Raw genomic sequence first — 21223 nt, 5'->3', positions numbered from 1 at the left:
AAGGTGAATCAAGAAACATGTTTAGGAGTTTGAAGTGTTTGAACTTTTCATTTTTTCTATTAATATACACTTACGTTTTCTTTTCTGTTTTGTTGCTCGGTGAGTTAGAAGTTTATGTAGCTCCATGTTATGAGCTAAACTTATTGTCAATGTATGTTTACATCAAGTATTCTGGATTACCTCAAATGACTAGATACAGTTTACAATTATTCTTTATAAGATTTTGGTCGGTGACCTATGTTTAACTCTGTAATCACACGAAGGTTTATTTGTTGTTTGCTTTGTTGTGTTTGTTCTTAATCATGATCTGCATTAAGCAAAAACCATCCTAAGTACTGTGATTAAAGATTCTCCATGATCTTTGGTTTATTAATCTTAATAGTTTATGACGTTCGAGTCTTAGATTGGCCATTTATGTGTGAATTAGTGATCATGATCTAAATACTTATAGCGAAATATTTACATATGTTATCTGTGATTTTACAGGTTCTTCGTCATTTTGGTCGCATTAGCGAGACAAAAATTGGGCATCATCGTGTGATCATCCTCTCAAAACCACTGTGATTTGCAGCATTCTGATTTTTCACTGTAAGACTTGCACAATCTTGAGTTCTAAGAGAAAGGTTTAATCTTATTACTGCAGGATGTGTGCTTTCGATTTTTACCACACATGATTTACCTGAGGATTGATCTGTTCAGTTTGTTTCCCTGAAAGTAATCTATAAGTATAACATATAAATATGAAACTATTGCTATTCATTGTCTGGGTTCTCTAGGGCTCTCTTGTAAGAGATAGGGGATGTACAGGATAGGTCATGCTGCACCATTCAAGACATTGGAAGTGAAACTAAATCAAATTGACTATAACAATAACTGACTCAAATTTGGTTTAGTACCTTGACAAAAATGTCTTTCATATTCTGAAGCTGGACCGAAGTGATTTTGTTCTGTTTTCTCCTATTTGAGATCTGAAACAGGAATAGTTACAGACTAAAATTATTTGCATCAAATCCTGTTTCTGAATGCACAAGCTGGAATCAACCAATTCACATCCAAATGCATTTTTAGTGTACTTAAATTCGTGTCCTCAGGATAAGAAGAACCTTGGTAATCATGAGTACTGCTGTTATTTGTTGTCGTAATTATCTTTTTTCTTTTTGTTAAACGTTTGTGCTGGGAAGATGGTTTCAGACAATTAGAACGAGACTTATAAGAATGCCACTTTTAGAAAATAGGGTACAGGTTTCTTACGGACATAATAATCTGGGAAATTAGTATAAGAAGAATGTTACTACAAAAAAATTCCAGGCTTGCTAGATAAGTCCTTTAGTGAGGTCAATATTGGTGTCTATGGGTTAATTTGTGCCTGTCATTGTCGTAGCCTTTTTCTGACCGCAGCTGATCAGTATGCCCCTTATTAAGAACTCATCAAAGCCAGAATGTTTTACAGCTTGTCTCGTACACACATCCAGCAGTTGAGATTTTCAACTAAAATTTTCATCTTTTACGTACAACTAACCATGTAGTAATCTCCTCCATGCCTTTTATCTGACCGTGCATGTTTGATGTACGAAATTTGGTTTCAAGTAGCATGTTTGATGCCTTTTATCTTGAATGTCTTCTTAGCTGTCGATTGCCTCTCTTTTGCCTTTGAATCATTTTTTTTCTTCTCTGCACTGGTTATTTCTTTTGCGTTTTCAAATCGCTTTACTTGCAAAGTTTTTCCTGTTGATCACAGCCATTCATTATCAATATTCAAAAATCAGGAAAGATCAAAACTTAAAAGACAACCCTTTAAGAGCAAATGTATATGTACTTCACCTCAGTTTCTCTCATGAATTTTGCTGCTAAATCAAACTCTTTTGACCGCCTTGTATCTATTGAAGTTTTTTTCTTTCTCAAACTGTCACATACACATATTATTAACAGTTGGACAAGATTTACTTAACTTAAAGAGCTTCTTGTAGCTAGATAGAGCAGCAAATGATCAGCCTTGTAGTATACTTACATGTTAAAGAGTTCAGCAGATTTAGCTTCCTTCCGGTCGTTAAGTTTCACCTAAACCTTTTTTTGGCTGATTCATGGGAGGAGGTCGAGGAAGTATATGTTTCCTTTTTGCCTCATGAACTCCCTGTGGTTATCGAATCTCCATATATGCTTAGAAAACTCGAATCACCATGGAATGAGACTAATAAATTATTAAATTAGTTAACACTATGAAAACTAAAATTTTTATACAGCATGCCTGGTTACAAATCATATACGTAAATATGAGTAAAGAGATAAAACCTCTCAAAACGTACGATCTCTTGGAAGTTGGAACTGAACGGAAATAACTGACTGATATTTCGTCAGATTGTTTACCATGTTTACGAAGAACCATTGGAGATTTCAACATTGAATTAGAATCATAATAGTGATCACTAGTAGCGCTCCTGCCGTTTTTGTTTGTGGTTTTGGTATCTTTAATGCACAAGTATCTGGTTTTTATGTCTTGAATTTCATGAAAGTGAGTTACAAATTGAGATAATTGAACATTTTTTTCAAAGATTTCCTTCAACTACTATCAGAAAACAAAATTTCAGTTCAAACTTCTTCGAAATTTACGTCACATTGGTCGGAATCAATTCTTAATTAAAAAAACAGAGGAACATCTGTCACAGAGAAGATTCAGATTTTCGGAAGAAGATGATTGATCTTCGGGTTGGGTTTCTGCAACCGAACCCACATTCCCGACCCGTCCTACTTCTACCCATGGTTCGATTATTACCCCCTAAAACAACATGAAAACATAGATTAGAAAATATAAAAAAAACTTCTGTTTTTAAATTCACCTACTGCAAATTCTTCCACGCCATGCAGAATAGCAAAAACGACATCAGATACCTCAAACTTTTTAACTTCCAACCACTTACAATTAGAGAATAAATCCAAGGAAATTGAAAGGTATGGGGTTGTTGACCAACATCCTTGCTGATTTCTATTGTTATGAGAAGTGATAAATGTTACTTGTATCCTAATTTAAGCAAATAGGTGATTTTGATAAGTGTGTTAAGGATTTTATGTACGTACAGAAATAGGTCATACATTTATAGTTTATTTTCCCATGTTCTAATTGTCATGGAACTAAGGGTTCAACTTGATTAATACAAGCTTTTTATCTCTTCTATCATGTTTTGTGACTCCTCATCCACCAAATTTGCTCTCATGCGTCAACAAATAGAAAGGATATTGGATAAAATGCCTCAAAGAACTAATTGTCATGTGCCTAAAATTTGATTGTAGTTTTAGGATTATAAAGAGATTTTGATTAGTGAGTTTTGTTTATATACGTTTTAGAGTAATCACCAATTGCTGCGCAATACTCATAACATCCAGCAATAGATTTTTTGTTTCATTTTAAAGATGGCAAGTGTTACACATATCTCTGCATGTAATAAACATTTTGGATTGTCTGGATGCTAATAGATATTTTCTGTCTGTTCTATTGATACAGTACCAGGGGACTTGGAAAAGCACTTGTGCGTGAGTTTCTTCTTTCTGGAGATCATATTGTTATTGCTTCCCGCAGGTGCCAATTCAACTTTTTTTCTTTTCTACTAGAGTGCAGTAGATGCTGCATGAATATGACAAGGTTAACTATTCAAGATTGAACTTTGAAGCTTAGATCCTGGTCCAATAGCTAGAGTAGCAAACTTGGTTCAGCTAGGGTGCAGCGGACAATTAGTCGAGTGTTCAGAATAAAATAAAGAGACATCTTTTGGAATCATGCACATGGATGCTGATAAACCTTTTGTATTTCATATGATAACATATGAATTGAAACATAGAGATCATAATCACCACCGTTCGCGGTTACTCCTGTTCAAAATAAGGGATTCAATATTCTCTGAAAACGACGGTTCTCTTTAAAACAGCACTAAGGCTTTGGAGATTGTATAATTTAGGGTTTATTAGATCAGGCAAGTGATTCTTTTGTTATTTTTGACTTTGGAGTATAAACTATCATTGTTGGTTGTTGATTTTGGCTTTGAATTAGTTTATTATGCCTTATAATGTGAAAACTAACTTCATTAATAGTTATAAACACAAAGTTAAAACAGATTGCAATGAGATTAGGGCAGCAATGCGGAATTAATTATTCTAAAAGTACTAGTCTGATCAGTACTACCACTAATGCTGTTTTTATTTGTGGTTTTGATTTCTTAAATGCACTTGTATCTGTTTTTATATTTTAGGGTTATGTTTGCTTGAGATTTTAAACAACTGCCATAATTGATAAGTGTATATTTCTGTAAATCTTGTAGCGCTCAATGTGGTTGGGCCCAATGTAATTTGGGTAGCTTAGAGTGAAGAAGCTAGATAGGCCTGTAATGGTGGTAGGTCATCTTTCCTCTCTCTTGCATATCGTTTTTGGAGTTCTATTCTCCATGTTTTTAACCGATTCTATTCTAATCAAAATTTGAAAAATTCAGTCAATAGGTTTGACCGAAGATTTCCAGATTTTTCTACGGATAATCAACAACACTAACATCAGAACCGCAGCCTTCTTTGATGGAATTAGTCGAATTTTCGCCAACATTTTCTGCAACAAATCCAATAGTGGGTTGTGGCAAAGGTACTTTTGTTCTTCGATTTCTGTTATATTCATCTGCTTTTAACCCTTTGATGCTAGTGGCTTTAATGAATGGTGAAGTTTACGGGTTCGTGCAATAAACTCTTGAGTTTTGTGAACACCATTCAGCAACATTAGTTACATACATTGAAAATTACATGTCGTTGCCCATTCTTGTACCTCTAGAATTGGGACCAAACTTCTACCTTATTTTGTATAGAATATGAGGCACAATCAGTAAATTTAGATTTTTAGTTATTTTTCCATGTGAGTTACTATTCTCTTCTTTTTATTCTTATATGTTCTTTTTTCAATCTTGTAGGCATGATCCACTATCGCCCACTGTGCTTGATGAGGAGATTGTGAAGGTTGATACTCCCCACCCTATCATAGCCCAAGGTTGGTCTTTAGAAAGGAATAGGCAACATAAGGATAATGGGGATTCTCAAGCTGTTTTCAACGCATTGGAGACAGTGCTGAAGGACAGCTTGGAACGTCTAAAGACGAGAAGGCATGTTGACTAAACCAAAAGTTTATATTCCATTTTCTTTTCTTTTTGCCATATATTAGGTTGTAGTTAGGAAACTGTGTTATCAGAGACACTTAGTTATTCATATCTTGTGTTTGCATATTGTAGTCTGGAAGAGGAAAAGGTACCCTCCGCGTGCTTCTTCACCTGATCCAAGAAACAGTTGAATTCTGTGTGATATGACATGACATGTATAGTTGTTGCACATTTTGTTGGAAATATAGTAATATGATATTCCCTCCGTTTCTAGAAAAGAGGTACTATCACTTTTTCATTTTAGCCTAACAATGGGCCAAATTGAAAAAGCAATAGTAACTCTTTTCCAGAAACGGAGGGAGTATATAATGAGTTTCACTACATCCTCTGATTGTTTTTGGGCTGTATATCTTCTAAGTCTACTTCCACAAATTACTGCAGGGAAAGCTTTGCTGGAAGTGACCATGCTGCCCTGGTTAGGGCTTTGTGTGTAGATGGTAAGATTGGAGAAGCACTCCAACTTCGGAACAAGATGCTACAAAAATCTCTATATCGAGATGAGTTTCTTAGTGTTTTTACGTACAATCATCTTATTAATGGGTTTTGCAAGAAGGGGGAAATGGAAAAGGCCACTTCACTCTTGAAGGAGATGTCTGAAGTGGGCTGCATTCCGAATCGAGTTACATACAACACCTTGATTCATGGTTACTGCCGCCTAGGTAATGTAAATGAAGCTTATCGTGTTGTCCGTTTTATAAATAAGCCTAACAAAGTTACTTGGAATACACTCTTACATGCGCACTGCAGAGAGGGTCTCTCAGAGAATGCTAAGAAAATTTTGGCAGAGAAGTTAGACAAGGGTGGTTTGAGCAAAGAAAGAAAAGAAAGAATGAGTGATAGTGAGAGAAAATCAGATAAGATTACCTCAACGATACTTTTAGATACTTATTGTAAGGAAGGAGACATGGATCAGGCTCTGAAGTTATGGACTAAGATGTCTCAAAAGGGTTCACTGATAGATGTTGCTGCCTACAATGCCCTCATCCATGGGTTCATGTTGAAAAATGAATTGGGGGATGCTTATGCGTATCTCTGTGATATGCTTAAGAGGGGATTTCATCCTGACTTATTCACATATAACACCCTTATAAGTAGGCTATGCATGTTAGGAAAGGTAGACGAAGCTTGTGAGGTTCATAGTGTGATGTCAAGAATGGGGGTTAAACCAGATCACACATCTTATCAAATGGTCATTCGTACCCTTTGTCTATATGGGAAGGTTACCAAGGCTAAAAACATTCTCATTAGTATGTTGGAAAATTCAATCATACCCAAGCCTTTTATCTGGAATGTGATGATTGGCGAGTATATAAAGTGGAAAGATCTCGAAAGTGTTTTAATTCTTAGAGATCAGATGAGAGCATTGGGTGTTGTACCAAATATCTTTACTTATAACGCATTGACTCATGCATTAATAAAGGGGGGACACATCCGTGAAGCTCTAGATTTAAGGCACGAAATCAGGTTAAATGGACTTCTTCCTGATATTGTTACCTACAACATGTTAATAGGTGCTGCATGCAGTACTGGCGATCTTCGTTTCGCACTTCAATTGCTGAATGAAATGTCAGTAAACTGCACCCCAGATATTATAACCTATACTGAGCTGATTCGAGGTTTTTGTAGGAAAAAAAAGATGAAGCATGCATTAGAACTATTCCGTAAGATACAGACAGTTGGTTTACCCACCGGCGATGTTCCATTTCAGATACTCATCAAAGCTTACTGCAAAATGGGAGAACCCGAAAAAGCATTCAGTATTTACCAAGAAATGGTCAGGAAGGGGCTGACGGGTCGCTATTCAACTTATCATGCCCTATTTTCTGAGCTGTTGAGGAAAGGATATAAAGAGGCAGCAGAGCATGTGTTCACTACCCATATGTAAATTTTGTCGCTATTCAACTTATCATGCCCTATTTTCTGAGCTGTTGAGGAAAGGATATAAAGAGGCAGCAGAGCATGTGTTCACTACCCATATGTAAATATTGTGGTAGCATTTGTTACCAGCTCTGATCTTTCTGCAAGTCGACATCAGTTGTTTAGTGTGGATGGAAAACGTATTGTTCTATACTGAATGTAACTTGGTGAAGAAGCAAGATACACTTTGGTGTTCAACCGCATTAATTGGCTGGTGGCATCCTGGGATTAAACCCTCTACTTCGTGGTAGCAAATTAGACTCCGGTCCAACCCTACTGGTTTGATCCTCTCGAAATTTAAAGGCATGCGCTTCTACTTCCGTCATTTCAGTTAATGAGAGCTATAAACTCTCTACAGATTGTGCAAGCACTCGGAAAATGTGGATTTTGTTCAGGTCATTGCCGTCACAAATATCTGGTGAGTTTCTATATCTATTGTGAAGTTATTTCATGAGGGGCGAGGCCCTATTCTCTTTGGATGATATATTTGTTGGTTGTTAATTCTGGCTTTGAATTTGTTTATTATGCCTTGTAAAGTGAATACTTTGCTAAAGATGTGTGGAAATTCGAATGCAACAAAATTAGGGTACAATGTTGTATTTAGTGAATAGATAAAATCACGTGGTATAGTTGAATTAGGTATTTTTAGAGTTGGGTATTGTCTGATCATTTTTATAATTTATATACTACAAAGATTTTTTTCTTTCATCCGAGGACACACCTTTCCAACTCATTGATTTGCTAAGCATTATTTGGTGGAATTGTGTAAATCTTTTTATGGATACCCGATAGGCACAACTGATGACTCTATTTAACCAAACATGTTAAGGAGTTTGTACTATGTTAGTTTTCTATTGGTTGCTCACTTATGTTTCTTTTCTGTTATGTTACTAGGTATGTTCCCAGTTTATGTAGCTCAATATTATGAGCTATACCTATTATTTAGATCCATTTATATCTAGTATTCTAGCTTACCCCAGTAACGAGTTACAGTTTACAATCATTCTTTATACTTGGTAGTAGCAGTAATATGCACGCATTGGATTTTAAAAATGATTCGTTTTTTTCCACTTCGAATATTTTATTGAAAGTCTATGGCTATAAGTTGTTATAGTTGGGCATGGGGATGGGGATGGTTGGTGAACTACACTAGGTTTCTACTGGGTATGCCTTCTGTGTCATACTGCTTAAATTTGGCTTGGCTTATTGTAGAAATCACTATGTTTGTGCAATAAATGGTGCGACTTGTGGTGTTCTTGATATTGTGGAACTGGTTGGTTTTCTCAAAGCAGAGAATCTCTTACATGTTAATGGGAAAAATAAGATAAGAAAGTAAAGTTTGTTATATTTTCACCTAGCAAACAATATCTGTCATCTTTGCGTAAAGCTACTAACACAAGCTCATTTACTTATTAAATCGGAACCATATTACTTTGTCTTGATTGCTCGTTACTTTTCAATGTAGTATATTAAATAAAAGGTTTCTTTCTCTTTCTGTTTAATTCGTAATAGATTCTAAGTTGGTTAGTATTATCTATGGGTATTCTGTTGATTAGTACCTGGGTTTTGACCAGGACCTGTAAAAGACTATTTTTCAATCTTTAGGCTGGAATCTGATTTTTTTCCCCTGCAGGTAGCAGTCTAGCAGAGCATCTTAAACAAAGAAGGTTCTGCGGGAGCTTGAATCTGGCAGACAAGTGCTTCTCTCATGGGATAAGCTGAAGAGCTTTCTCAGGGCCGGCCCTAATTGTGGAAGCAGGGAAAGGCTAAAACATTAGGCACCTAGTAGAGCATCTCTAACAGCAGGAAGAGGAAAAGGTTTCTTTTTTTTTCTACTGGTTTAAAATATTTTATGTAAAAATAATTAAAAAAAATAGTCAAAAAAGTGACATGGTAATCGAAGGTGTAGTCACTGTAGTGTAGACTTTTCTTTTAATCATCTTCACATGTAGTATCTCATCCTCCTAGTTTGTAGATCTAACTATTAGAGATGAGTTTATGCTAAATAAGGGTCTAAAATCCCGTATCATGAAAAAAAATTAGTTTAGTTTCACCCTCCATTGGAGATTCTCTCGATCAGTTATTACGAATATAGGGACATAAGTAAAACAATGTTAAAGAAATAAAAATACTTTTTTATTCTTTTGCTTTGAATAATTTTACGGTTTTATCACAAAAAAGATAAGAACAAGATGGTATTGGAGTAGTAGTTTTTTAAGATTATACTAGTGCCTGGCCGGTGCTCGTCTCTGGGAATAATAGAAGTCTACGACATTGTTTTGAGTACAATTAAAATCACTGAAACTGGACCAATAAAAAATGTAAATGGACTAAATTGAAAAGGTTTCAATTGTCAATCTACCATAGAGTACCATTCATGAATGACATCGTTACAGCAACTTAGCTTAACACCATATGATGAATGTTGTAAGCTAAGAAACACATTATGAGTGGTTTGAGAAGAGAAATCCAGTGATCAATTAGAGCAACTCCAATTATGAATGTGAGCCTCGAATAGTAGAAGAGACGCTTATAAAGATCAATGAATCTGCAAAGTTTCAACTAGCAAAATGAGAATATCTCAAAAATAAGAAGCAAAACCCTTATCAACCATGAACATTATGGATATAAAAAAAAAAAAATCAAAAAAGAAGAAGATATTAGTTTAACCTGTGAATATAGTGACGTACACTAACTTGAAAAATAGAAACTGAAAAGAATACAACAAAATAAGGTTGTATTTGGAGGAAACCTTTGTATAGTTACAAATATCAGAAGAAGTTAGAATCTTAAAAGGCTTTCCCCCTATTGAAGAAGCAGCTCAGGTGGTGAGCAAACAAATAGTATATTACCAATACTGATATCCAGACCACTCAACCCACCAAGTGGTTGTTGCCATCTCGTACCACGTGTAGGATATGTTGATGCTGAAAGAGGTTCTTTAATGCTGGTTGAGAGATACCAAATAAATCCCGAGTCGGAAGTTGGCGAGTTAATGGCTCGTTACGGAGCAGATTAATCAATGAACAGACACAAAAATTTACCTCAAAGTGAACAAGGGGGTGTAACTGAGAGACATACTACCTTATTCCAGCAGATTAACCGGAAGAGGGCTCCTTTCAGACCAATCGCCGATGCACAAAGAGATACCGCCTGATATAGTCTCATGGAAGAAGAAAAAAAACTACTGGATATCACTCTTTAGTAAATTCATTCCTGAACACAAACAAAGATCATTTCAATAATTTAAGAATATAAAAAGTATGTCCGGAAACTCGTAAGTTTCAAAGTTGGAATTTCCCTGCAGCATATATGAACAAGCTAGTGTCCCAAGCAACAATTTCCTCGACGACTTCCAATCTGAGTCAAAAGATGAAAGACATTCAACTTGGACCCATGCTGCAGCTCTGTAAACAGATATATTAGTATTGTTTCTAGCTTTTAGTGCTCTAACCCTTGTTCTGTCCAGTCGCACATCCTTGTCTACGCATCAATAAATAAAACCAAATGAGTAAAAAATTATCAATTGTTAAGACCTTGCATTTTCAGTGCAATCTATTGTAAAACGAACCATCTGAATCTACGGATTATGGATACTCTTCAGTTATCTCACATTTTAGTGAGCAGTAATTTAGTAATTGCGTTCCTAGTTTGACATGGAGCAGAGACTTGTTTCTGCAATTTAATAACAAGATAATTGAAAAAATCCAAAAGGGAAACAAATAAAGTATTACAACCTCAAACACTTAAAAAAGAAGGGGGGAAAAAAACAAACTTGCTTTGAGTTTACCTAGATATCTCACTTGCCCAATTTGACAGGATATAAAGAGGAGCTATTCCTAAGGTCCATGCATTCCCTTCCCTTTCAAATGAGCAAGAAATCAAATGGTTTGAATTGGTCTTGCCAAGACCCATTTGATCTGCCAGAATACCATTAGGTCCATTCTGCCACAGTGAAATCATCCATTACACACCTTTGAACCCCAGTCATCGATTAATGAGATCATCAGATACTGAGTATTGCAATGCCTCTAGTTCTGCCATGGTTAATTGAATGAAAAAGAAATCGACAACAGAAAGCATGGAGTTCAGTAATCAAAATTTGATTAAACAAAAACACAAATAGAGAACAATATTAGTATGGTCACTAACCGAATACAGTTCTCTCCAGCAAAAACAGTTAAAACTCGATATATTGTGAACTAAAACAACTAAACCTCAGGTAACTATAAATTAAGAGAAGTGAATGCCTGCTTTGTTGAACAAAGAAAGAAGGTACAGAAAATCCACTTGTGTGAGCTTTGAAGACCTCTTCTCCTCAAAATCTCCTTGCTTAAGTATCCCAATAATCTTAGCCTTAAAATCAGATCCATCTTCCCCTGCCTCGTAATCCTCTTCAACCTCCATTTCATCATCTTTTCCATCGTCAATTTCCATGCTCATATCTTCACTAGTATCTCCTAATGCCGAAACATCCATTTCACCTGCCATGTCTTCAGATGATCCTTTCAGTGCTTGGAGTGTTTTGTAGTTCTTCTCCAGCAATGATAGTACTGATTTCTGCCTGAAAACTGAGCCCAGAGTCTTATTCTTGCGGTTAAAACAAAGGCGGATTAACCCATCCCACTCCTTGAAATTTACAGGAGGAAGTGGTTTTCTAGGTTCAATTCTGACCACAGAAGAGTCAACTTTAGGGGGAGGCCGAAAATTGTTTTTCCCTACTTTGAGGAGATGGGAGATACGGGATAAGAGTTGAGTGTTAACTGAAAGGCGACAATAGAGATTGTCACCTGGCTGGGCTACTAATCTCATGGCAAATTCTCTCTGAAACATTATAACTGCACACCTAAAAACAGGTCTATGTGCGAGTAACTTAAAGGTGAGAGGAGAAGAAATTTGATAAGGAATGTTGGCAACACAAATATCGAAGTACGGCAAATCAACCTTAAGCACATCTCCTTGTATAACCTGTAAACATTAGAATTGCAAACAGAATAAAGTTCAGTTTCATTGATCCTTCCACCAACTCATCCCACGACCTTTCAAATAATTTACCCACCAAAAGTAAGAGGTTCAAATATCATTTGTATATACGCTAACAACGCCATAATACAGATAAGACAGAAAGCAAGGAAGAAGATACAAATAATGTCAGATTAAATTAAAAAACCGAGATAACCAAGCATAGTCTCTGCATATAAACTTTTTTGTTTGACATCATATAAGCTTGTAAAATATGAGAAGTGAGGAACTTGAGCATTAGTTGAATTGATCACAACAAAAGTGGACTAAATAAATAAACAGGATACCCCAACAAAAATATTGTCCACAAAAATAGAACTGCAGATTCAACAAAGATGGATATGGAAATTCAAAGAAGGGTTAATCACCCACTAACTACTGGTTAAGCTTTCACCATGCCCCGTCGGTATAATCAAACAGGAACACATGTTTAAACCATTCAGCCAAGAACATTAGACCCTCGACTAAAGAGATTACTCTCAGTCAAAAAAAATTAGTGTCCCTAAGCAAGAAGAAACTACAATTTCTTCCAATTTACTTCACTGTCACATAGAATTGGGTAAAAACTTTGACAGTGGCAGCAGCAGCAGGGGTTATACCTACTCTTCTAGAATTTAACTAAAGTAACAAAATTTCAGCTACTAAAAACTCAAAAATAACCAAATTAAAATATAGGTTTACCTTCAATTGATTGGAAAAGGGAGTTCCTTGAAACCGACGTGTTAATTCAAGAACCATCCGAGGATCTAATTCAACAGCAATAACAGATTTACCCGCTTCAAGTAATTTCTTTGTAAGATTTCCAGTACCAGGACCAATTTCAAGAATAATATCAGTACTTTTGATTCCTGATTTCTGAACTATAGTATCAACTAACAATGGATTCTTCAATATATGTTGTCCTTTTGATTTGTGAAATGATATTCCACCTTGGTATTGTTTATTTGATCCTGCAGCTCTTGACGGTTTTTCTTTCCTCATTTTGCCTCCCGCCATTGTTGATGGATGATATACCCAAACTTGATGTAATAACAAAATACTAATAACTCTGAGATTATAAACCTAAAGGAAACAAACTCAGAATTTTTTTTCTTGCGAAACCCTAATTCGGCGCGTGAAGAGTGAGACAGATGACGATCTTCTATGGTCGTGTTTTCATAGTGAGCTTTCGAGACGTAAAACCGGCCCGAAAGATGTTACGGCCATTATTTAAAGAGGCTAACCCATAATAAAATGGGAAAAATACGGTTTAGTCCAAAATTCAATCCAAATATACTAGTTCCTATTCAACTAGGTACAAATTAGTCATTTATGTGGAAATTGAATTATTGTCCCCTCTTCTGATGGGCCTTCACAAATATCCTTAACAGACTTTATAAATGTCTCTGATGGCATAATTGAAATTTTCAGTAAAAACACAATCTTTATGATTCCACTATTAACCTTCTTATCGTTCTTCCTTCGTCTTTCTTTCTTCCTTCATATCACAATCTCGAAGTTGAGAGAGAAACAAAATCCCCCACAGTCTCCTGCACCACTACCAACACCTTACCAGCTCCGCCACCTCCATCAAATTTATCATCAGCTCCGGCAGCACCTCTTAATTTACTGTCTCTACAATTCTTTCATCAGCTCTTAGATTTCCACCAAATCCACCACCTGCAGCACCACCACCACCTCCTAAACAACCGTATTAGATCGATTTTCACCGGATTCAACCACAAAAGTCAAGTCTAGTGACGAATTAAAGAGAAACTAATCTTTATAATCTAACCCAAGCATCAGAAACGTTAGATTCGTATCGATTTTCAACTGAATTGTGCATGATTCCATTTTCAAACCCTAACTCTGGATTTCATTTTTCTTCAGATCGATGATTGATTCATGTAATTTATATCTTCTTATTCATCAATTCGTAATTCTTAGTGAAGCAAGATTATCATTGATTAATATAAAGAAAAGGGTATAAAACAAGATTATCACAGAAAGACTGAAAACCAGTATGGAGGTTCAAAATATGTATGAGGTTATTTTCGGTCAGATTTAGAGCATTATATGCGATTTTGTGAAATAACTTCTCCACTTATTGTTTAGTTTTGTTTGATTGTTGTTGATCTTTCATTTTCTTACTGTAAATTTAACCTAAATTGACTTTAGAATGTTAGGTTTTGCTGAACTTTGTCTTTGATTTAGTGTATTAGTACTAAGTTGTTAGCTTCGATATTATTGAGTAGTAGTTGTTTTTAAGTTCCTTTTTGAAATGCTTGGGTTCTGCTTTATAGTGATCTAGTCTGTCAAATATATCTACTTTCTACTTTCTCTATAATGTGTTTCAGGTTTCTTTTGTTATTAATCAACCTCAATGTCATTTTGAACTTGTTTTGTCAAATATTTCTTTTATTTTCCTGTTTCTCCATTTTTACTACAAGGTTTGGAATCATGAGATGCTTCACACAGTGTTACTCTTATTGTAAATTTCTTTAACATTTCAATGTCACACGACTGAGTAGAATTTTGAAGTCAAATATGCCTGTAATAATGTTAAATAGGTTCCACTGGTTGCTAAGAAGGGTCCAACAACTAACCCTGTGTTTTGATGGCTTTGCATACACAACACTAGTAGTATATGTAGTGTTAGGGAGGTAAAACACTGGTATTTGGAAGTTTTTGCTATGAATCATATTTCACGAATTTACTCATGGGTGAATAGCATAGTTTACTTTGATCAATCCTGGCAGAGATCTTATATGAACGGATCACACTATATGGGATTTCAAATAATATTGCATCAGGCCAAAAGCTTGATATAAATTTTACTTATAGATTTTTTTTTTGAAGCTTGATATACATTTACTTACAGATTTGGGTTGAACTTATGTATATACTTCGTCAATTTTGTTATTTATGCTCTAGTACTTGTGTGATATACAATACATAACCTGAACCTTAACCTTATTGTGCAGCGAAGGAGATGGGGAGGCTGCTGGGGTGGAGATTGGGTGTGAATATGGTTGCATTTGTTGATGGTGTTCCAGGTATAGAAATTGTCCTTTCGGTAAACCTACTTACTTCAGTTTTTACGGGATCAACTATTGTTGTTGATCCAATTTATGTGATCAATTTCTATTGTTGACCCAATTTTTTACGGGATCAACTACGGTTGTTGATCCATTTATGGGATCAACTCCTGTTGTTGACCCAATTTTTTATGGGATCAACTACTGTTGTTGATCCTTTGAACTCCTATTGTTGATAATATTTTCTTGGATAAATATAATCATGCTTGTAATTTAAATCATGTAAATTTCTTCCAATGTTGAACTTGTTGTGCAACGGTAGCATGACTGACTCCATGTCAGATGATGCGTGTTCGACTCACGCCAAGTTCACTCCATTTACATGGATGAACTACCATTGTTGATCCCCTAAATTGGATCAACTTCTACTGTTGATCCTTTTTTTTGGATCAACTACCGTTGTTGATCTCCTAAATTGGATCAACTTCTACTGTTGGTTTTGTTTTAATTTGGATCAACTCCTGTTTTTGATACAAAAATATTTGAACCAGTGGTAGCGACGGTGGCGGCAGCGGATTAGTGGTTGTGGCGGCGACGGACTAGTGGTGGTGAAGGAGTGGTGGTGGAATATTGGTGGTGGTGGCGGTTGGTAGGTGATGGTTGTTGAACGGTAGTGGTGGAATGGTAGTTGAATGTTGGTGGTGGTGGTGCTAGTGGTTGTGGTGAAGTGGTAGAGGAAGAAATTTGTTGCATTTTGAAATAAAGAAAACTATTATATGGTTGAGGGTATTAAGGGAATCTAATTTTAAATGGATAAGGTTATTAAAAAGTAGGGATATATTTATTGTTGTATAAGGATATATTTATTGGGTGTCAAAAGTAGGGACATATAAATCATGTACCCGTCCTTTTATATGGAAAGTACATAAATAACCTTCCCGATTTACAATTTAATCCAAATATTTATAGTTTAGTCCAAAGTGCCTCATGATGATGTCAGCAGTTTTAATTAATATAAAAAAATTAAAAACAATTTATCTTTGGAATCATTTTTCCGAAATTCACAAATTTTATATATTCGGAAAGCTCTTTCCGAGAGCTACAAAAAGAGTACCCATATGACTATATAATTTTCGTCGTTTTTTTTTTAGTTTACACTGGTGTAGATTTAAATACACATCTGCAAAAATCCAAAAAATCGAATATCAATGATAGCCAGACTGCCAGACTATAATAGCCGAATTCGCAGAGGTTAGTTTAGCAGTCAACCAATATCGAGGATAAAACGATAAAACATAAGAAATCGCGGGTTGAAAAAGAATGGATTAACCTTTCACCAACAACCATAAATTATATACGTTGTACATTAAAGTGTGCATGCTATATAAAAAAAAACATATACTATTGTACAAACATGTACACCTCTACAGAAATCCTACCAAATCCAATGTCCATACAACTGAACATGACATACATCCATGAGAATGAAAAATGGTTTAAAACTATGTACAATCTATAGAAGTCCAAAAAAAAGGATACTACACTTAAAGATAAAAATCTATGCAGTTGCAACATAAGCTTATCAAGTCAATCTGTGCAGCATAAGCCTTTCTACAGTGCATCAGCAGGCATTTATGCATCATAATTCATAAGCTTATCAAGTCAATCTTTTTCCCATGTGCACAAATTTGTACACCCAAGTTACTTATGCAAGAATAAGCTTATGAAGTCTTTTTTTCATATGTGCACCAGATTGTATATCTTGGTTATAGTTTATGTGAACCTGCTCGCTCTATGCTACATTGTTATTCAAGCATTCCAATCTTCCTAGATAGTACACACTATAACAATCTATATTAGTTGTAAGTAACGGATGATATACCTCTTTGGTACTGAACTGAATGAAAGTGAAACCTCGTGGCTCTCCTCGCTTTGGACCACGAGTGTGCCATAAAAACTTCTCTGACTCGATCCTTCCATAAGGAGAAAACATCTTGATCAAGACCGACCTATAGTTAAGAATACAAATTCAACGACTATTAGTACTAGTATAAGGGAGGGAGGGAGTGATACATACTCTATTATTCTTTGATCAAGAAACCTGATGTATAGCCTTCTTTCAATGGACAGTGAAGACTGCAATTTAACGAACACCAGCTGCTACACATTTCTAAGCAAGTATTTACCGCCCAATTAAACTGTAACAAAACAGCAAGTAAGTGAATGCAGAAAGTATCCAAAATACAACAATAGATAGAATGACGATCTAAGAAGAGATTGCAGTCGCCGACATTAGTAGGCTATTATACATTATCATTTTGATCTCATGGATGCAAACTAGCAAGCCAACCACTTGTATTTCATAAGATCATTTTCACATTTTCACTTAACCCACTTCATCTTTACAATGTCTTATAGATTGTTTTAAAAGGTCAATCTTTGTTAAAAGAAATCTCCCATGGATTATTCTAGTTAAGGAAGATGCATCGACCTCGAAGTCAGATTTTTGATTATAATCATAGCATGTGTACAACTATGTACACGACATGTGTACAAATATATACACATTAGCAATCAACATGTATACAACTATGTACACATTGAGATACCCCTACAACTATCACATGCCAACCAATAATAAAAGTCACACTTGGTGGAATAGAAAACTAACCTTGTAGCTTACTCCGTCCGTGAAATATCATTGATCCTCCACGAATCAAGATAGCTTCTAGTCTTTGCATATGTGGCTTGTCTTCCCTAAAGTCAGATCACATATTTTGCTTTCGCAGCGTTTCCTCGAGGCGCCACAAGGTCTCTATTTATTTCCTCAGCATCTAAGAATATCCAGGATCAGACTTTAAAACTTGTTTACCAGTGGTCGAGGAAGTAATAAAAGTTTTCCCACCTGCACTCACTTGATCACTTGCTTCTGCAGTTAACTTAAGACATCAACCAACAAATCTTGGAGATTGAGGCGCACAACCCTGGAAATTTCAACGACATTTTTAAGTTTAGTAACAAAATAAAGATAGAATTAAAGGCCAAGCTACATGATAAAAATAATTATTGACCTATTTAAAAGCATAAAGAAATTCAAAATATTTGGTCAATTGGCCACTTCTTGGATGAGATAAAATTAATAAAAACACCACTCAAGTTTCGTCATATAAGTACACTAAATAAATGAGTCTTAAACAACTCACTAACCACAAATTTTAATCGTGACCGTCCAATTAAAGAATTCAAAGCAAACTTTGATGTACGACAATATAAGTGAACATGTATCTACCCACAAAAATCAATCATCTTTACCCATAAAACATGCATATATTACTGAGATAACAACTATGTAGACACTTATAAAAAAAACTAAAAAGTCCATCCATACCCAAAATGTTAATCTAAAAAAGAAGCAAGAAAATCGAAAATGTTAATGTGTACAACTATGTACACATTGATAATAAACAAGTGTACAACTATGTACACATTAAACTATCTGCACATAATAACCAATATGCACGTGTACAATTATGTACACATTTAAAATAAACATGTGTACAATAATGTACACATTTGAATTACTGTCGTTACGCTTTGCTATACTATTTGAACTTTGAAATATGTTGATCAACTACTCAGATAACTAAGAAATTGCAGACATCTTCAATAAAAAATCTAAGAAATACAACATCCATCAATGTGCGGCATCTACAAATTGAACGCGATACTAATGAGGGGGCATATCAAAAATATCAAATATGGAAACTCATACATGAAGTGCATATGACAAAGAGAGATAAAAGTGTGGATAGAAAATTCACAACAAGATCCAGTAACACCAATGTAAAATGCAACCTATACAGTTTCACAATAGAAAGAACAACTTTGCAGCTTTGTAAATCTTGATTTAGTTTCTTCAAAGCCAAAACTATGCAGCAAACTAACAAAAACTTATCATTGACTCAATAAAATTGTAAATATGGATGGATAATTGAGACTACCAAAATCAAAAAATAATCTCAATAAACTTATCATTGCAATCACACATAGAAAATACTAGACCATTGTATTCATCTTATCATTCAGAATATATATAACGGAGTTTATTTCCACCAAATAGTATTGTTTGTGTTAGCAAAGTTAGTACAAGAACAAAAATAAACAAAACGATATCTATGACTAGCAAGTATCAAGATAGATTAAGCTAAAGCCAATTTATTAAGATATCAAAGGTAGACGTCAACAAATATTTAAATTTCAATTAAATTTATTTTGGGAACTCCATAGTACGTACTGACTTCAACATCTATCACTAGCACATACAAATGGAGATGAACCAAAAACCAAGTCGTTCGCCAATATTATCCAGTATCTGAACATTCCTAAATTAAATATACTGAGCAAGAAAATCTACTGCTGAGCATCAAAATGAGCCGTTTCTTTTATGAACCCTCTCATCTTTAAAAAAAACAAGTTAGGCTACCGTTACTGACATGTCTGCCCCAGTCGGACAACACATAATGGATATTTTCTAGCTCAAATTACATCATATCAAATCCAAAGTAGCCGTTTCGCATGAAAATGACTTAAGAAACCACTCCCAAACGAAACTCACAATGATTATATTAGTTCATTTTAATGAGTAATACCAAATTCATGCGCGACCAACAATTGAATACAATATATAAACTTGTATCTACCGCAGTAGCCTTAAATATAAAAAATTTTGAGATCAACGATTAGACGCTGACCTGTTGTACTACAGATCCTCTTAGAAATGAGATTGAGATCAACCCGGAAGAAAACGACGATGCAAGTGCGCTAAAGATCGTACCCCATTCCTCAAATCTCACTTACAACTACTGATCCCAAGTTGTTCTACATAAATTAATGTTAGAGTCCAACTTCATAACAGTCAGTTACTAAAACATATAAGCGGCAAAAAAATACAATTTTTATACTAACATCAGTATCTAGCATGAGACAGAAAAATCATACAAAAATCCAGTTCATCAATTAGAAGGTAAGCATGCGTAGTATGCATTGTCTGGCCACATACAAATTCTGTTAGAGCACTGCTCGGTTGAACCCACTAGCGTTGGTATGTCAAGTTAGTTGTCAATTTTAGTTGCCAAAATGCATTCTTGATTTAGCATACTAAAGATAGTTTCAGACTAGATTAGGTCTAAGAAGTTGAATCGAAGCTATCCTTAAAGGATGAAGATTGAAGACTACAAGAAGACATCAACAAGTACTTCATCAACAAAGGTATGTGATTGATTTCATTTGGATTCTTGTTCAATTCTACCTTTCTTATCTATCAAGATAAATGCTCACTCTATGGAACAATTCCAATGACGGTATATGTACATTTATGTACATATACTTGAGGTTATTTAATTAATGACCTTGGAGACAATAACCTTTATCCTTATAAAGAATCTCATGTTATAGTGAATGAGCTTATGAATCCAACGAGCCAAGAATCACTCAATTCCGAGTTATAACGATGAAGTTATGAGTGATTTATTAAAGTAACAATTATAAGTGTTGCTGTAATTGTTACAGTTCGTTAGTAGGAAACAATCCATGTGCTGTTTGTAACAGTTCACGGACTTGGGCCCAATTACGTGACTAAAAGCTATTTTTGGTCAAGTTGGTGATGTTTCCTTGTCTAAGCAAGATGGATATTAATCCAAACATATTTGATTACCATATTAAAGTGTTTGTGATAACTTTTAATACCTTCCTAAGTTAGAATGTGATTTATTCACATAAATAAATATTTTCTTATTAATTATTTAATCGGGTTCGCAAATCCCTATTTACTGACAAGAGATAGAGATATAAAACTCTTTGATATACTTTTTATAGATTGAGTCTAACTGTCTAGTTGATTCTCTTGAAATTATATTGGAGTTTGTCTATTCAGATTGCCAAAAGAAATATTGGGTGTGGTTGTTAGACCCCCGCTTTTTCAAATTCTATAAAATCCATTTTTCTAAGAAATATACACTACTCACCTATTCTAAGTAATGCACTACAAAGAGGTCGTCACTAATAGCATGGTCAAAACTAGTAGACACA

General features: G+C 35.0%; 2 protein-coding genes across 4 annotated transcripts; one reads left to right on the top strand and one right to left on the bottom strand.

Annotated features, from left to right (window-relative positions):
- Positions 1–483: 483 nt before the first annotated feature.
- LOC113275417 (pentatricopeptide repeat-containing protein At5g24830-like) lies at positions 484–9042 on the top strand. 3 transcript variants are annotated; one of them, XR_003323568.1, is made up of 8 exons: positions 484–588; positions 3497–3571; positions 4308–4379; positions 4476–4618; positions 4938–5126; positions 5562–7016; positions 7114–7515; positions 8731–9042. XR_003323568.1 is itself a non-coding variant. In XM_026524907.1 (6 exons), exons 3-6 carry the CDS (start codon positions 4374–4376, stop codon positions 7063–7065), a joined length of 1842 nt encoding a protein of 613 aa, XP_026380692.1. In that variant the 5' UTR covers positions 484–588; positions 3497–3571; positions 4308–4373; the 3' UTR covers positions 7066–7511. The 3 variants fall into 3 exon arrangements, 2 of the variants coding, with proteins under 2 accessions (XP_026380692.1, XP_026380693.1); XM_026524907.1 differs by lacking the exon at positions 8731–9042 and having other exon boundaries at positions 5562–7511; XM_026524908.1 differs by lacking the exons at positions 484–588; positions 3497–3571; positions 4308–4379; ... (1 more) ...; positions 4938–5126; positions 8731–9042 and adding an exon at positions 5254–5335 and having other exon boundaries at positions 5562–7511.
- A 2123-nt stretch (positions 9043–11165) lies between these two features.
- LOC113275418 (ribosomal RNA small subunit methyltransferase-like) lies at positions 11166–13285 on the bottom strand. The gene is made up of 2 exons (XM_026524909.1): positions 12801–13285; positions 11166–12065 (listed from the first exon to the last, which is right to left on the bottom strand). Exons 1-2 carry the CDS (start codon positions 13113–13115, stop codon positions 11331–11333), a joined length of 1050 nt encoding a protein of 349 aa, XP_026380694.1. The 5' UTR covers positions 13116–13285; the 3' UTR covers positions 11166–11330.
- Between the last annotated feature and the right edge of the window lie 7938 nt (positions 13286–21223).

This window comes from Papaver somniferum, chromosome 4 (genome assembly GCF_003573695.1).
Source record: "Papaver somniferum cultivar HN1 chromosome 4, ASM357369v1, whole genome shotgun sequence".
Lineage (NCBI taxonomy): Eukaryota > Viridiplantae > Streptophyta > Magnoliopsida > Ranunculales > Papaveraceae > Papaver > Papaver somniferum.
This window is presented reverse-complemented; position numbering and strand designations above follow the sequence as displayed.

Bases quoted from the DNA above. Each gene is read 5' to 3' on its own strand.
- LOC113275417 (XM_026524907.1), top strand. The intron at 4,619-4,937 runs GTACTTTTGTTC...TCAATCTTGTAG, and splicing joins AATAGTGGGTTGTGGCAAAG to GCATGATCCACTATCGCCCA. The intron at 5,127-5,561 runs GCATGTTGACTA...AAATTACTGCAG, and splicing joins GAACGTCTAAAGACGAGAAG to GGAAAGCTTTGCTGGAAGTG.
- LOC113275418 (XM_026524909.1), bottom strand. From the start codon at position 13,115: ATGGCGGGAGGCAAAATGAGGAAAGAAAAACCGTCAAGAGCTGCAGGA. The intron at 12,066-12,800 runs GTAAACCTATAT...TAATGTTTACAG, and splicing joins CCTTTTCCAATCAATTGAAG to GTTATACAAGGAGATGTGCT.